The following is a 17,661-nucleotide window of genomic DNA, read 5'->3' on the forward strand; positions in this document are numbered from 1 at the left end:
ATATTGATATTGGTTTTCTTATTTTATTAAATCTGTTTAAATTTCAGCCCACGAGTCTCCCTTCTTTTCCCAATTCCCTTTCTCAGCTGGGGAGGGGTCTTGTGTGATAGAACAACTGGTTATTGTTTAGCCCTGGGTGCGGGCTAAACAGAGACAGTACCTGTTGTGACTACATTTTACGATGAAAGGGAGAATGTATACATTTTCTGCTTACTATGCTAACTCTGCATCTGAGACACCCTTCACTTTGTCAAGGGTAATTCTGCTGTGTAGTTTGTTGTTGTTTTTTTAAATAACGTTTTATGGGTGGCTAAAGGGTTATGAAGCTTTCTATGTTTTTATTTTCCTAAAGGTATTGTCCATCTTGGGTTGAAAACAGTAAGTAAGTATATACCTTAAACTTCCTGAGTATTTAGTAAATAGATATTGGTTTAATTGGTTTATTGATTGATTAGGTATTGGTCCACCTACATATTTTGTTACCATTTCAGTGTAAAGCCCCTTGGAACTAAAATTAGATTGCTAAAGTTTGATATTTATTTTTGACTTGAAGTTCTTAGAAGTGGAAAGAAAACAAAGTAGCTCTTTAGCAAGTAATTGCTATGATAATAGTTTCTTCACAAGCCTCATTGCTACAACATCCTGTATTCCCGTTGATTCCAAGAGAAGTTCCTTAAAAGAAGTGTGAATTAGTAACATCAGGCATGGATTTTATATGACTTAATCCATGTAGACTTTATTACATACAGACTTTCAAAACTGACATTGACTAATATTCAGAATATTATACCCAGATGGGTGGTTACACATCTTCGGTTTTGAATTTTTTTCTTTCATGAACATATATTTGTACACATAAGCTTTAGTTCTGTTTAGTTCATAAGTTTAATTCAGAACAAGCTGATACAATAGAGGCTTTTCCTTTTCAGTGTGTCTTCCCATCTACTCTTTTCAGGAGGTAAGATCATAGTCTTCAGATTGCTTCTAAGCCAAAGGAGCTCCATCAGTCCTGCTTAAAGTCCTAGTCCTTTGTCTTTTATAAAAGTGGTTTTCTTCTTAGACTTAGAAAGGGAATTTATTCTCCATCCTTCTTTGTGGGGTTGTGCTTCACTCTTAGAAGGCCTTGCCAGCAGTTTCACTGATATTGTTGGTAGTCCTCTTTCCTTACAGACTTCCTGAGCACCTCAAGCAGGCTTTTCTTAAATTGACTTTGTTGTTAGTTTTGATATACTCTGAATGAAAGAAATGAGTGCTGTAAATATGGACAAGATGTAACTATATATGTAATTATACACACATATATAAAAAAGAAGATTGACTTTCATCTTGGATTTTAAAGTGGAACTTAACTGTGGAATCATAACCACTTCCATAGTGCATTTTGCAATGCGATATTAATATTAGACATTGGAATGGGCTGCCCAGGGAGGTGGTGGAGTCACCATCTCTGGATGTCTTTAAGAAAAGACTGGACATGGCACTTAGTGCCATGGTCTAGTTGACAGGGTGGTGTCAGGGCAACAATTGGACTTGATGATCCCTGAGGTCTCTTCCAACCTGGCTGATTCTGTGATTCTGTGGTTATCTATAATTACACTGGACTATGAGAATGCATTGTTGACATTGATATGTTCACATTTTCTGAACTTTCAATGTTTTCTGGAAAACTGTTCAGAGCTGTGCTGATGCACTGCAATAAAGATAAGAAATATGTGAATCAAATAACACAAAGAAAACTCACTGACTTTTGTAGCTGGTTTCATAGTGTGTGGTATGTGACATTTTATCCATGTTTACATGTGTGGTGATCCTAATCTACAGCTTTTTGTGAAGTACAGGGACCTCAGGTTAATAGTTTGCAGCCACACCTTTACCACTTTTTAGACATGTTGCAAAACACACCTTTCTGCAGGAGCCATGTCACAGTAATTGAAAATATACAACTTTAACAACTTTAAAGAAGAGAAGGAGTAAGAAAACTTAACAACCCAAAATGCTAGATCTAGAAGAGCCAAAGAGCAGAGATGTAAAAACAGAAGGGCAACTCTATTGGGTCAGACCGAAGTTCTGTCTAGTCCAGTATGTTGTCTCTCACAGTCAATGCTCGGGGGGAAAAAAACAAAAAAAAAAACAAAAAAAAAACAAAAAAAAAACCAAAAAAACAAACAAAAAAACAAACAAAGAAAAAAAACCAAAAATGAAAAAAAAAACAACAGTGTAAGCATGTAGAGCTACTTCCGCCAAGTATTCTGTTAGCCTCTAGTTGTTTGTAGTTTAGGGACTTTCTGATTTCTCTGTGTTTAGTAGCCCTGGGAAAATTTGTTTTTCATGAATTATTCCAGTCTCTACTGAAGCCTGTGTGAACTTTTAGCATCCAAAACATCCCATTGCAAGGAGTTTCACAGCTTAACTACGTTTTGCATGAAGAATCATTTCCCCTTGCTTATTTTGAACCTGCCATTTCTGAGCTTCTTTTGATACCCCCTGCCTTCTGACAAGTCATTACTGTCTTCAGCATTCAGATATTGTGACAGTGGGCACTAGAAATTCGTAAGATAGATGAATGAGGTGTTTTATAATAATAATTGTTTTGATTTTTAACATCTGGAATCTAAAATCCATATGAACTCTGTCTTTGGGAGCAGATGTTCACTGTAGTTCCTTTCAACATGTTTCTGTTTTTGTCTCTGACATCCTACTGTAATGGATTAAAATAAGCAATTTGGCAACTGCTCAGGCCTTTAAATAAACTTTATTAAGTTGGAGAACCATTGTATCTCTTGTGGCGCCAGACCAGCAACCATACGTGGTGGTTTTCCTCTTATGCAAGGGTTGTTTGCCCTCTTTTTGTTTTTTAAAATCTTACCTTATTTATCACTTTTTCAATAAACAAAATGTACAAGAATAATTTTAGCTTTTCTTTAGCAAAATTAGTAGGTCCTTAAGCATAGTAAATCAAATGCAAAGTAGATTTTGCTTCTGATAAGTTGTATCAAGAAAATAATTCTTACTTGATTACTTTATTAGTTTTCAAATACTCCCTTCGTATATTTTGTCAGGAGGTGTTGGAATTATGGTAGAACAATTTTGAGATGAATGAATCCAAGAAACATTTTGCATAGAAAGGAAAGGAAAAAGCTTGACAGTGTAATTTGATTTCTTTATCATATATCCTGTCAACTGTAGACTCTCATGAGTTCTGGTTTGATATGCCATCTGACTATTACCGTCAGTATCTGATTTCATCACTCTTTAGTTTGTGATTCTAATAATTTTTGATAATTTTTTAAAGTTTTTGCTTGCTTTTACAGACAAGTGAAAATTCAAAATAATTACGTCCTCCATCATCTTTACCTCATTGTTTATAGCTGGTCAGTGTGAAGCATAAAACCTTAGAGCACTTAAAATATTTTTCGGGTTCAGAGCAGTTCACAATAGTTAACAGGAAATGGAATTCGAAATGTAGAAATAGATTTTTAGGTTTTTTATTTTTTGAGGCAGAGCTGTACAAAGGAAATGCATGATAGTCAACTGTGAGTATCAATTGAATTTTTAAGTATTGGATACCTGAAATTTTACTTTTAATATTAAGGGAAAAATGAAATGTTGTATTTATATTTCCGACATCAGCCCATCTAAAGGGGTCTCTCTTGGGAAAAATATGACTCTCTTCATAAGTAGTGCAAGAAATTTTGCCATATATTAATAAGAAAAAAAAAATGGTATATTTGCATGTGAAAGTAGTTCCTTCAAATTGTACTGACTTATCAGTAGTGAAATCTAGATCACCATAATTTAGGGGACTGCTTTTTGTTCATTTCATTTAAAGCCCTCTCCTGTAGAACAAAATCAGGACCAAAAATCTTGAAATATATTGAGTCACAACTTGAAAATTCTGTTTAGTCAGCCTTGGCTGCTGAGCTCTGTCAGCTGCAGCTGAGTCCCACATTTCCTCCATGGTGTGCAGCTAAACCACTGTCACTAAGCTTATCTACTGTTTGGTGGAAATCAGGTGGAAGTTAACAGTGAGAGTGCAGTGAATTGGAGAGAGATATTTGAACTAGACTGTTGTTAGGCACTTCTGCAAGTACAAGACAGAGGTGTAAAAAAAGGTGATTGAGTCGGAATGACATTTCAAGCTATGCCATTGCATAGCTACTATTGCTGTTCCACAGAATTTTCTTGTACAGACACAGCTCCAACAGAAAAGTTTGCTTTTGCCAATGTGGTTTTGTGTGTTTTCACAGTAAATGAAGATTTTCCTACACTGATATAAGCACAGGTTCTCCTGCATACCCTTATCCAAGCTAGGAGTAGTTTGATAGTTTAGTACAGTAGTATTCTCAGAATAAAAAAGACCCTTAGTATAACTATCCTTACATGAGTTTCTAACCATAAGATAGTCTTTTCTGGATGCAATTAATGAAGCCATATGTGAAATATTTCTAGATTCTTTAGCTGTAATGTATTAATGGTCACAATTCCTGACCTCTACAATCTTTTAAGAGACTAAATATCATCCTTGCAAAAAAATCATCAGCCAAAGAAAAAAAAGTATAGAAAGATAAATGTAAATAGTAATAAATATGATCAACTTTGATGATATTGAATAATGGAGTAAGTCAAGGCATCAAAAAGTTCTTCTAGATAGTTTAAATACCATTGAATCTGGAATACATATCTTGAAGTGTATTCTTGTACTACTGAAGACAGCTACTATGTAATTAAGAATTACTGTTAATTATATTTTGGTTCTATACAAAGTTGATAATGGAAAATATGTTATGCCTTATATACTAATTATCTCCCCATTTTTTTTTCATTCTATAGTGTTTTGGCAGGATATAATGGTACTATCTTTGCATATGGTCAGACAGGTAGCGGCAAAACTTTTACCATCGCAGGAGGAGCAGAACGTTACAGTGATCGAGGCATCATTCCCAGGACTATATCTTATATTTTTGATCAATTACAGAAGGTATGGGACATTGTTTTCTGTTTATTTTTAATGTCTGGTTTACAAATACTCAACTATATTGCAAAAGGCTGTCTTTAAGGCTGTCTGTATTAGAGGAAGCCCTAAAATTAATGCTGAAGAAAATACCTAACTTGACATGATACCTTATGCAAGAATACATTGCTAATAGTTTGGCTTACCTGGTTTGTTGCAATAGACTGAAAATAATGGACATTATTGGAGGGGTTTTTTTGTAGTTTTAAAAACCATGCTATTTTCAGCTGGTGCAACATAGATTCAGATCATGTAATTGGTTTTCCTTAACACTTATGTTAGCTCCACTCTGGTTTTGTATTGTATGCATTGCATCAAACACATCTCATACAAAAATTGCTCTGATTCTTATGTAAACCAACAATGTTGTATAAAAGATGGAACATTGCTTTCACTTTTCATAAGTTACCTAATTTCTTTGTGCTTGACTGATGCTCAAAAAAAAATAAACAATCCATAAAATAGTAAAATGAATATTAAGCATTTTTAAATATTTAGCTATTTATTTTACTTAATGCCTTTATTTTACCTAATGTTACTTATTAGCTAGAATATATTATAGAATGATAATGCTAAATATGCCCAAGTATGATGAAAAGCAATTTTTAAAGTCAATAATACAAATTCTTTAAGTATTTGAAAGAAAATAGATATACATATTTATTTTCCTTCTCTACTGTTTTCCTTTTAACTTGCAATTATCCACTTGTATGGAATGTTTTTGTGTGTGTATGGAATTAGTAATAAAAGTCTGATTCACCGAATGTAGTTGGATAGAAAAGTTTTTAACCAAATTTCTTAACGCGTGTATAATATACGAACAAGTACAGATGTAAATAGTAAAATGTCACAAATGTTTATTATTATTACTGCTGTTATTAATTCTTCTTAATGCATTCTTTCCAAAATGAAGTATCCTGGTTTCACTGGGATAAAATTATAGAATCTCTTTTCTGTTACATTTTGTTTTAGTTTGTGCCCAGCCATGGTGATCAAGGCCGTTAGCAGTTAGCCAGGGCAGCTGACCCAGGCTGGCCCACAGGTGTATTCTATAACATAAATGTCACGTTCACTATAAATTGGAAAGCCTGCTGCAGATGGTGGGTTTTTTTCCCTCTCTCTGCTCTGATTGTCTCTGCTCTCTCTCCCTCTTCAATGGTTGCCATCCCTGGAGTGTTTCATCCCTATTATATAGGCTAAGTATAACTTTGTGTATTTTGTATTAGCATTAGTATTGATATTGGTTTCCTTATTTTATTAAATCTGTTTAAATTTCAACCCACAAGTCTTCCTCCTTTTCCTAATTCCCTTTGTCGACTGGGGAGGGATCTTGGGTGGTAGAACAACTGGTTATTTTTTAGCCCTAGGTGCGGGCTAAATGGAGACATGAAGAAAAAAAGAAAAAAAAAATTCTTTGGTCTTTTTTTAAAACAGTATCAGTACCTAAACCCTAGTTAACAGTGACCAGAAAAACACTTTCAAAGGTAGTAAACTGTATTCTGAAAACCAGTTTTTGCATGTGCTTTACATCTGAAACTTCTAGTGGAGAAGCAGTCACTACACTCATATAAATATTGATTTGGCTTCACCAAAAATTTGGGCAGTAGTAAATACTTGAAATAGTTGTACAATTTCTCTGTCTCTTCCCTTTTTCCTCATCTTATAGTATTTCTGAGTCTTACAGTTCTGTCCCAGTTATTTCTTAATGCCTTTCTGTTAATTTTTTAAATACTGCACAGATTTTTCCTGCCAGTGACAGCTCAATGCAGCTGCTGTTTGAACACTGAATTTGACAAAGCTTACAGGGCAAAACACATCACCCCAGTGTAGTAATTGACCTAAACCAAAGAGCTATAAACTTACTTTTTTAGGTGAATCCAGTGATGTCTCTAGCTGTGCCGTACAAAAGCAGGGAGGGAAACAATACAAAGTCTCAAAATAGTTTTGTGATTACAAAAAAGAAAAATACCTTGCAAAAATCATAAGTGTAATTGTTGCAATTGCAAATTAATCAAGGTGATTTACAGATCGTTGTACCCCACTGAATTTGAAGTTTTTTACTCTTTTACTTTGAATCACAAAAACCTGTGATGTTGCTTCCTGTGGGAAAAAAAAAAAAAGCCATTGTACCTGGCAGAAAGAGAATTGGCAAAATTTGGGAGAAGGAGAAAACTGATTGCAATTTAATTGTATGGTTCTTCTGGATCTACTGCGTCCCCAAAAAAGACACTCGAAACTTAATTTGGCAGCTTGCTTATTTATTTTATGTACAGAAAACATGGCATCAATTCCGTTTTAGAGAAGGTAATAGTGACATTTAAAATACTACAAGTACAGTGTAATGTCTCAACGTCTAAGAGCAATGACAGAAACAGAATAACTATAAATGATTAAAAAACCCTCAACTTTAAAAGTCTTACCTCACCTGAAATATTCCTTATTATCTCCTTACATTAATTTTTCTAATAAAGAAACTATAATTGTCAACTGAAATACTTCAGGAAATAAGATGTCAGCAACAAAATTTCTCATTCAATAGAGAAATTACTTTTAAGTTATTCATTCTAAATCTTAAGTCTTCCGACTGACCTGCAGCCTACAGGTTGGGAAGAAAGCTTAAGTAACATATCCTATTTGTTACCACATATAAGGGGACTGTGAGAAACAACAATAACTAGCTGACGATATTGTGATTGGCATTCCAAGTATAAGAACATTTTTCTAAAGGAGGTTGTGGGGGGATGTGTGTATGTGTGTTAGGTTATAACCAAAATATTGTAGAATTATTTCAATTTGACATCTGTGTGCAATGAAATGAATGAATAAGTGAAAGCATGTGCCAGTGTAAGCACATGGATGATTGTTCACTATGTTTACAAGAGATTTCATTTTCTTTTAGTGTTGGTAATACTGATATGAGTGAACACAGTCAATCGTTCTGGTGCTTTCATAATTATAGGAAGCAAAAGTGAAGAGAGGAAAAGAGGAATCTAGTGTGATATACGTTTTATCTCTTCATTTACTCCAGCAGGCATATGACTCATTTAAGATTAATCTTCACATTTTAACAAAGCTGTTTAAACAAATTTAAATATTATTTGACATTAACATCAATCATTACATTGTACTTTTATACTCTGTCATTCATCTAATACAGGGTACCAATTGTTACTCATAAGGATTTATGTCTCGGTCACATGCACAAGCGCTATCTGAGTAATGGTTAACAATATTAAGTAATTACCTTGTCTCTTTCAAAGTATGGCTTCGGCACATAAATGTACACAGCATATTGAGGTGTACAAAAGCTTGCTTTTATGGGAATGGAAATGAAAAAAGCCCCACGTGATGATGTTGCCTTAGACCTACTGCACTCACACAACCCCATGGAGGGTGCTTGTTGTGGAAAGTGAACAGCTTAATCTTGCAATTGCTAGCAACATACAGTGTCAACATACCAACATTCTTTTCTAGTGCTTATTATGTAATAAAAACAAAATAGGATGAAAAGTAACTAGTTTATTTGCCACCTTCTCAGCAGATGCTTTCTGCAAAAATGAAAACATTCATGTTTCCATTTTCAGACTGAGTTTTGGATCAAAAGCTCTATTTAGTTATGCTCTTCTTGGTGTTTCGTCTTTCCTCTTGCCTTTCTTTTCATACCTTACCATTGTTTCATTTCTTTGTATCTACAACTGTGCTTTGGCAAGTGCTGGCATAGTGGAGAAGAGTCATCTGCCTCCTAACTCTAAGTGGGATGGAACAGGAGAAAGTGAATTCAGGGACACAAAATACAAGTCATTTGAAGCTCTTGCACTGAGACAGTGCAATTTGAAACCAAGGAAACATGAGAAGCAAATCAAGCCCTTTGTTTTTAATAACATCTCCTTTTAATTTATTGTTCAGAAACTCTATTTCCACAGCTTCCTGTTTGAACAGTTCCTTAATACATTTTTTCCATCTATCTGTAGTGTAACTTTTTAAATGATGTCCCTTAAAATAGTGAACTGTCATTATCAATAAAAAAAGTGGGAAATAAGTATTCAATGAAAATGAAAAGTTCGTATCTCAAAGTATTTTGCAAAACAACTGTAGTGGATTGGATCATTAAACTGCTACTGTGAGTGTGATATGAGTGCTTTCACAGTGGCTTCATCTGCTGAAAAGAAGTGACTAATTTTCTTCTATTTTGGAAATCATAGCCCATTATTGTGAGGTTTACGTTGTTTGGATTTGGCTTTGGGGCAGGAGAAAATTCTGTCTGCAGAAACCAGTTGTGTTAAGTTACATTTTGGCAACGTATTATACAGAAAAAATGCGGATTACAGAGAACAGCCAACATCATATGCAGTGCTTAAATGTTATGATAAAGAAACTGGAAAACAGTATGTCACTGATGTTTCTAAATGAAGTAAATCTTTGATTATTTTTTGTTGTTATTGTTCCTTGTTTTTTTTTTAAGCATAGTCTTTCTATCCATCATATAAGGGTTTACCTCTTCATAATAACATTCTTTTTCTGTCATAGAAGTGAAGAATGGCATGTTGCATGGATCTGTTAACAGGCTGCCATGTTCTAAATGTATACAGACTTTTCTAGGTATAAGGAACAAATAAAAAACCCAGACTAAACTTATGGGCATGGTGGGGTTTTGGGGGGATTTTTGTTTTGGGGATGTTTTTGTGTGTATTTTGGTGGTATTTTGGTTTGTTTTTTCTTTTTTCTTCTTGACCCTTTATGCATATGGTAACAGAAAACATAAAAATATCATGAATTGAAAGTGTAAACCATACTCAGGAAAAGAAAAAGAGACTGAGTGAGGAAGCAACATAAAGGCTGTAATGATGAATTTGTCCTCTGGTCTAGCTCTGACTTCTCTTTATAGCTTTTCCTTTTTTCTATTTTTTTTTTTTTTTTTTTCTTATCCAGGATAGCAGTAAAGTGTATACAACTCATGTTTCCTACTTAGAAATCTACAATGAATGTGGTTATGATCTGCTGGACCCAAGACACGAGGCCTCCAGACTGGAAGATTTGCCGTGAGTAACAAAACTACAAAGAATCATCAAAGCAACAACAGAAATCATTTTCAGATGCCCTGTTGCATTGTTTGGGGAATTTTTGAAACTGTGCTACTGACCTCAGTGTTAACTCAAAATACTTTGTTTTCTGAATTTTGTCAACACTGTCTAAATCTTCTCTTATTCTATATGTATAGAGGCTAGGGAAACTAGATGGGAGTAACTGGAGGTGAAAGTTTTAAAAATATATATTGATATTATGCAGAAGACATCTATTGCAGCCACTGAAAACAAAAGAGAAGGTATACTTGTTATTCTCATGGCAGTCTGTCTCTTTATATGGTATGCGCACGTGTGTGAGTGTGGCAAACACGTATGTAACAGGCAGTATTTCCTCACAGCGGTTGGGAGAAAAACTCCCTGCTTCTACTTGAACCTTTTCCTTCAAGGATAATTATTTTTCTAGAACAAGCAATTATGAAATAAGACAAGTAACAGATAGAAAAGGCCACAAGGCACTCCAAAGGGCAACATATTTACTTCAGAATGGGTGATTGTTATAGTAGTTTTCATTGATGAGACACTAGCACCTACTAATACTTGGAGAAGGGTAGTAAATAAAGGTTTGTAGGTCGTGAACACATAAGCCTGGTGAAGTTAAAGCTCTTCTAAATTATAGGAAATTCAAACCCTAGTTTCTAAGTTTCTTCTGAAAAAATGGTTTGTAGTCTATGTTATTCTTAAAATAGCTCAACAAAGAGTAAATACGTGTAAATAAGTAAGTTGTTGAATGCTTCGATTTGCAAATGCCCTGAAATAATGCTCAGAACCATAAACTTTCTCACTCAACGTGATGGTGACTGAGACTTATAAATAGCAATTAAATCACTTCTGATACAAGAGCAGGAAATGTACTGAAAACTGCCAATGGAGCAATAACAGAAAATCAAGATAATTTTATATCAAAATAGCTAATTATGTTATCAACGTATTAAACCTATTTTATTTATTAAAAAAAAAAAGCTTCCAAGTTGTGTTAAAATCTAGCTTTAGTTTTCTACACAATACGTGGTATCTAGGACACACATCTACAAAAAATGTTTCAAGACTGATCTTTATAAAACAATCTAGTCTAAAGATAAGGAAGGCAGCAGAAAAATTCGAAGTATGAGACTGGGCTGTAAGTTGGTCTCATTGCTTCACTTTCTTCATCTGTAAAATGGAACTAAAGTTTATCACTTTGACACATTGATGCTATAAGGACTGTATGTATTTACTGATGTCTTTCATGGTAAAGTTTAGGAATTTGATTTGCTTTATTATCTGCTTCCTGTGCTATGCAGAGAAAAAATTTAAATCAGAGACTAATTTGGATAATAATTTTTGTGCCCATTTTTACAGGTGCAGACTTTTTGCTCAGTCGTGTGTAAAAAATAATCTGTTACTTACACTTTTATTCAGCTTATTAAAGTTAATGCTATTAAGTTATTCAAGTTTATTAAACTATTAATTTCATTTATTAAGTTATTTGCAATATTTTGTTTGAACTCATTCCATATATTAATTTTATTAAATTGAATTTATTCAATGGAACTAAATGGAATTTGATTAATTTAATTGCAACTTTATTTGAAACAGTTATTTGAGGGTCATATGCCCTGGAAAATATGTCACTTTTTAAAACTAGGTGCTGAATGTTTACTAATAATCATGAATTTTAGAAACTCAAAATTGGTTTATGTATGGTGGTTTAATTAAGCTAAAGAATAACTCCTTGTTATGTATTACTCTATTTTAGAAAAATAAGAGTTGACAGATAATTTGGTTGTTAATTAGGGATAAAGCACACTGAGATAATCATAATTACTTGTAAACTTATGTAGTGTATGCTATTGCAGGATGGGTTTTAGTGAGATAATTTTTTCTTTGCAGAGTAACTAATCTTAATAAGTGCTTAATGGTTTTACTGTATGTGGTCATTATTGTTCCCAGTACATCATTTGTCAAATATGTACTGTACACTAAAACTATACCTTCACCACTAATATTTAGCACTGTATAAAAGTATTTAATTAATAAAATATTTTTTATTTATTTTTTAAGATAATAATTTAGGAATTCAAAATTTCTCCTCTTAGAGGTTCTCGGTAGTACAGTGTATTGTAATTTATATAACTCCATGATACTGAATCAAACCAATTTCACTTAGTTATAACCTACCAGTACAAACTCTTCTTAGCTAGTTTGTATTATTTAGTAAGAACTAAGAATTTTCTTGGCACTGAACATGAAGACTGAGGTTATAGAACCATTAGTCATAGATTAAGTCAGGACAACTGATAAGTTACTGCTTTACCTTTCCAAGCTATGGCAGGTGACCCTCTTGTGTGTGAAGGCAAACTAAAATTAATGCTTTTTTACCTTAAAAGTCAGTCTTTAAACTGCAGTAGTTGAGGAGCTACTTCACAGAGAGCTCAGACTGTCATTAATCAGGAGTGATGTGGCCAGGGTAAAATGTAATCTAAACTGCCAGCCAGCGTAAGTGGTTCCCCATTTTTGTGTGAAGATTCTTTAAAGTCCTCTTTGGTAGGGAGATGTATATGATTTAGTATGATGTTGGCTGACTTAACAAAAAACAGCTTATGCTCCAGAAAGATGAAGTTTATTTGAACTATAGATTAAGTGAACTCAATTCCATAGAAAGGAAGACACTTTAAGCTAAGGGCCAATTAATTTCAAACATCAGCAATGATACCTATATCAATATATATTAGTGACATGCAGAACTCTTATGTTCCATGGGCTCGGTGTAAAATATTTTCATTTTTTAAAAAATCTGTAACTGAATATTGTTTAACTACCTCAAATGAGTTTATACACTAACCTAACTAGTATAACAACTCCTGTGCTGCTTAACAAATAAGGAAAAAAAATCTAAAGGAATAATTTTCAACATATAGGAAGTATATTTCATTCAGCCTAATTTTTTTTATGCAAATACACCTGTTGCCTATCTCCAGGCTCAATGGTGTTAATGTCAGCCCTTCCCCTTTTCAATGGCTGTACCAGCTATGTAATCTAGAAACTGGCCACCATCCATAGATCTTCAAGAACTGTATTTTCAGTGTTCTGAGAATTACCAGTGGTTTAAAATTTCTAAGTCTAATAATAATAATAGCAGCTCATTCTTTTTATATGAAAATACATTCTTTGAAAATGAAGTGTGTTCAGTGTAAGTGTCACTACTGAATAAGGGAGATTAGGAGCATCTTAAGGTTTCTAAACTTAAGCTTTTCTGTTTGTTAATGGGGAGACAGCTGACAACTGCTCTGAATAATTTCTTCAAAGGCTATGTTTTGTTCATTACAGTTCAAACAAATTACACTTTAAATGTGCAAAATAACTTCAGCATACATTATATATTGTTTACTCCCATCCAGATTTTATGTTGATTTGTTTCCTGAAAATCAGTAGGAAGAAGTCAGTGAAACTTCCCTAAGGTGACTTTTCTAAAGGCATCGGATGAGTAAATCAATTCAGTTCAGATTACTGTTGTGCTGTTCAAAGCAATTTTTTAAATTCTTTGTTAAAACCTAAAGATCCTTGCAACTTTACACAAAGATTAGCTGTAGTTATCCATTAGTTTATTCTGTTTTTTTGGGCAGACTCCAAGATGCATACTTCCTGCTTTTCTGTTTTATCCTTTTCCTAAATATATCATTGGCTCTATAGTCTCCTCCTCATGCTGAAGCAGTATCACTATATTCTGCTAATGTATTATCCTAGAAGTTATGTGTTCTCATATATGATTTGCTTACATCATTACAATTAATTTTTAAATGCTTTATAAAAGTTTTGATATTATTTTAATTTCTTCAGTTCTAAGCCCTAGAGACAGATATAATCATAGGAAAATTGATTTTTGAAATTGTCATTTGTTTTCCAAAATCTTTAAAGTTTTTTTATTTATATTGCACAAATTAATGAGATGGTATTAATTAATTAAAGGAAGCTTTAACTTCATTGGCTGCCAGTAAAGGATTTTCATAAATGAAAGCATTCAATGTGTAAGGCTCTCTTGCATTAATGGCAGTTCAGTTGATACAGGAAAGGGCCTGAGTTAATAACAGTATAAAAAAGGCTGATCCCATTCTACAGGTTTCCTAGTCAGCTATGTATAAATTCCATCCATTAAGCCAAATGGAAAAGATTCTTTGTTTATAAAGAAAACAAAACCTTGTGTCTGCCTTCTTTCAGTCATTATGGATAACTCAAGAGAGCTTTTCCACTCCAGGATCCAAGTTAGGGCTATGAAATTTAAAGATTTCACTAATATAGAGAATGTTCTATAGAAATCTATTATCATATTATACAGTAACTTTATAGCACTATAAAATAAATCATTTTGTTGTCATTTTGGATCATGTCTTTCTGAGGAAGTTTTGACAGATGCCTCTCAAGATGTGCAAATTTAGACTTTCATCTGGAAATCCTCATAATAGCTGCAAGGCCACCACATAGGAGGCTGTCACTGGTTTGTGATGTCCCCACTGTCTCCTTTGTGATATGATAATCCTCCAGATCTTTCTGTCCCAACTAATATCTTTGTTGTCTGGAAATTATTTATAACCATTTGTCAAAATGCAGTCTGAGAAGATCCTTAAAATTCTAAATACTATGACAAGTGTGCATAGAAGAACAACATTGTTATCCTAAACTATAAAAAGAGGTAGATGATGCTTACCATGCAATTTCAAAATATTAAAATTAGCAAAAGCAACATACTGTAATCAGAACCACTGTGGTCTTTAGCGTGTGATGCATGCACAGATGGAATTGCGGAGAGAATACAACTTGACGTTATCAAAACATTGTTACGCAAGAGTAGAATTATGCTTTATGGGGGAAACAGAGTTCCATGACTCTGCTAGTGCAGTCCTACCCTATTGCACAGAAATAAGGCTGTAAGTGGGAGGCAATCACACAAAACAACTGTTATGACTACTAAAGAAGTATTGTGTGTACTTTTACATGTATTTTTTTCTCAAAAATGGTGAGTGTATTGCAATGTGTTCAAATTATTTCTGTATATCCATTCCAATGTTTTGACCATCAGAGGGTGAACTACTTCCCTACTACTTAAGAGTAATGCTACGGAATGCTGCTTAGCTGCTCAATTTGATTCTGTCGGTTTTGCGGGAAAAAAAAAAAGCAAAGCAGAACAAAATCCAACCTGTGTGGTTTTGAAGCAGCTTGGAGTAATTAATATGCAAGAACGATCTAGAGATAAAAACTCAAGCCGCATACTCCCTCTTGTGGTTAGCCTTGAAGAATATGGAAAAAAGATATATATACACGCATACATATATGTATATTTATATAAAGTATTATCTACATTTACAGGGGAAAAAAACCCTTGTTTTTAAGAACAAATTCTAACTTAAAAAAAAATTCTAATTTGCTTGTTGTAAGTTGTCTCAGAGCATGTAATTCACCCTGAAGGACAGGTCATTCATCCTCAGAATTAGTGTACTTCAGTTTTGACAGTCTTCAATCTGGGAGTTTTCCAAATCTAGTGATGCAACTACTTGGCTTCCTTGTTGGCTGCTATAGAAAGTCCTAACTGAGAAGACCCTAATGGCTACTCAGTAAAGCCAATAAAGTTTAACTGTCAGTAACCTGATCAAAAGAAGAAATTCTTATGTAAAAGGTTTATTTAGAGAAGTGAAAAGGAATTTCCAGTAATATTTAGTAGCTTTCCTGGAGCTTCTGCCATATCCTTGCTACTTTCATCTAACTTCCTTTTTCTGAACGTTAAGGCTTTAAAGTACAACTAAGAGCATTTATAACCTCAATGGAAATAAATAAAATTATTCCGTTTGCTTGCTTTTAATTAAAGAGATCATTTACGTTTGTAGTTATTACCACTTGAGAAGACTGAAAAGAGAAATAATCTTGAGAAATGCAGTTATTAGAAATGTTGGCTACAGATGTGTTGATTCTGAAATATTCCATGCCTATTTGTTCATCAAGATTATGGTACGCTTTATGTATCATTTGTGCTTAAATAACTGTGGTAATGGCAAACAAGCCCCTACTTATTATTTCTTTGTGATGATTCATCTAACTTCTTGCTCTTGAGATTTTACTATATCTCATAACAAAAATCCCAAAGCTTTCTCTAACAGTTACAGACTTTATATATTCCTTTTCTATGTGGAAGTTTATAATAAAGGAGTAAAAAGGAGGTGACAGAGAGTAAAAAAAAAAAAAAATTCAGCACTTCCTTTAATGTGCATCGTTTACTCTTCATGTTTTTAGTTCTTTTATTATGATTGCATTTGGGTTTTAGGTGTCACCTTTTAGGTGCAATCTAAATGAAAGTGTGGAACAAAGATCGCCTTACAACAATTCTGGTTTCATTTCGTTTTTTTTTTCCCCATGTAGTAAAGTGGCAATAATGGAAGATCCTGATCAGAACATTCATCTGAAAAACTTGTCTCTTCAGCAAGCAACCAACGAAGAGGAAGCCTTAAACTTACTCTTCTTGGGAGACACCAACAGAATGATCGCTGAGGTGAGAATTGCTGCTACACATCTTAACACCACCAGAGTTAAAATGGTCATAAACTTCTCCACATAAGATGTATATTTTGGAAATCCTTGGAGATAAATGAGTAAGTAACTTCTTTCTGAGTGTATTTCCACAGTGAAATTAAATAAGCATTTTTCTGACTATAGCTTTCACTTTGCAAAGAGCTTTCTGTTTTTCCTTACTGAATCTGATTTGTGGTTGTTAACTTACTGCAATTAAAATAAGTAAGAAAAAAAAATTTTTCATAAACCATTGACTTTTGAATGTGGCATGTATCAACATACATGAACATTTAAAGATTAGAAAACATGGTCTTATAAAGCATTGTCAAACATTCCCACAGAAGTACTAAATTGCCTTTGAAGCAGTTAGAGTTAGCAGTCTCCTCTTTTTTCCTCTTACTGCATAAGCATATGCTGTTATGTGTAAAAAAAAAAACATAGTAATGCGAAGCACATTCAAAATCAAAATTTGCCAATATGCAAAGGCAAGGGGTTTTTTACTGATTCTGGAAAATTCAAATAAAATGTTTCCATATCCAGTCAATCAAGTGTTTAGTTTTTTTTTTTTCTTCATACTTGGAAACGGAATGTAAATATAAAAAGTATATTGTGTAATGTGAGCACTGTCAATGTGTCTTTACCGCAACACAGCTAATTCTATTTTAGAAATTTGTGGGTTTTCTTCCTCTGTCTGACCAAAAAGATATATAATAAATCAATGAGGGGAAAGACAAAATATATGAAATAGTCAAGTACCTCTCTATTCCTGCTGGCTGACCATGTACACCTGGGCACAGGGGAAGAAGTGTTTGATTGCAAAATGTAAATAGGCAAGAATCTGATTTATTCTCTCTTTCTCAAGGGAGACTGTTTCAGCAGTGACATTTTGAGAAGCAGAACGATGTTAAGGCAAGAGATAATCAAGCTTTACTTAAGGGCTATTAGTAAATATGAATGCTGAAGCTAGGAACCATTTGATGATATTGAAATGGAAAAATTGATACAATTTAGAGGAGAGGAACTTGGAAAAGT

At 33.6% G+C, this 17,661-nt stretch overlaps 1 protein-coding gene across 1 annotated transcript in view; it reads left to right on the forward strand.

Moving 5' to 3' along the window:
* Nucleotides 1-17,661, forward strand: part of KIF6 (kinesin family member 6) — a 165,257-nt gene that overhangs the window by 15,128 nt on the left and 132,468 nt on the right. The window contains exons 4-6 of the mRNA XM_068400006.1: nt 4,831-4,978; nt 9,941-10,050; nt 16,480-16,609. Of these exons, the coding sequence (XP_068256107.1) occupies nt 4,831-4,978; nt 9,941-10,050; nt 16,480-16,609 (388 nt within the window). The remainder of the gene's footprint in view (nt 1-4,830; nt 4,979-9,940; nt 10,051-16,479; nt 16,610-17,661) is intronic.

Source organism: Nyctibius grandis, chromosome 1 (genome assembly GCF_013368605.1).
Source record: "Nyctibius grandis isolate bNycGra1 chromosome 1, bNycGra1.pri, whole genome shotgun sequence".
Lineage (NCBI taxonomy): Eukaryota > Metazoa > Chordata > Aves > Nyctibiiformes > Nyctibiidae > Nyctibius > Nyctibius grandis.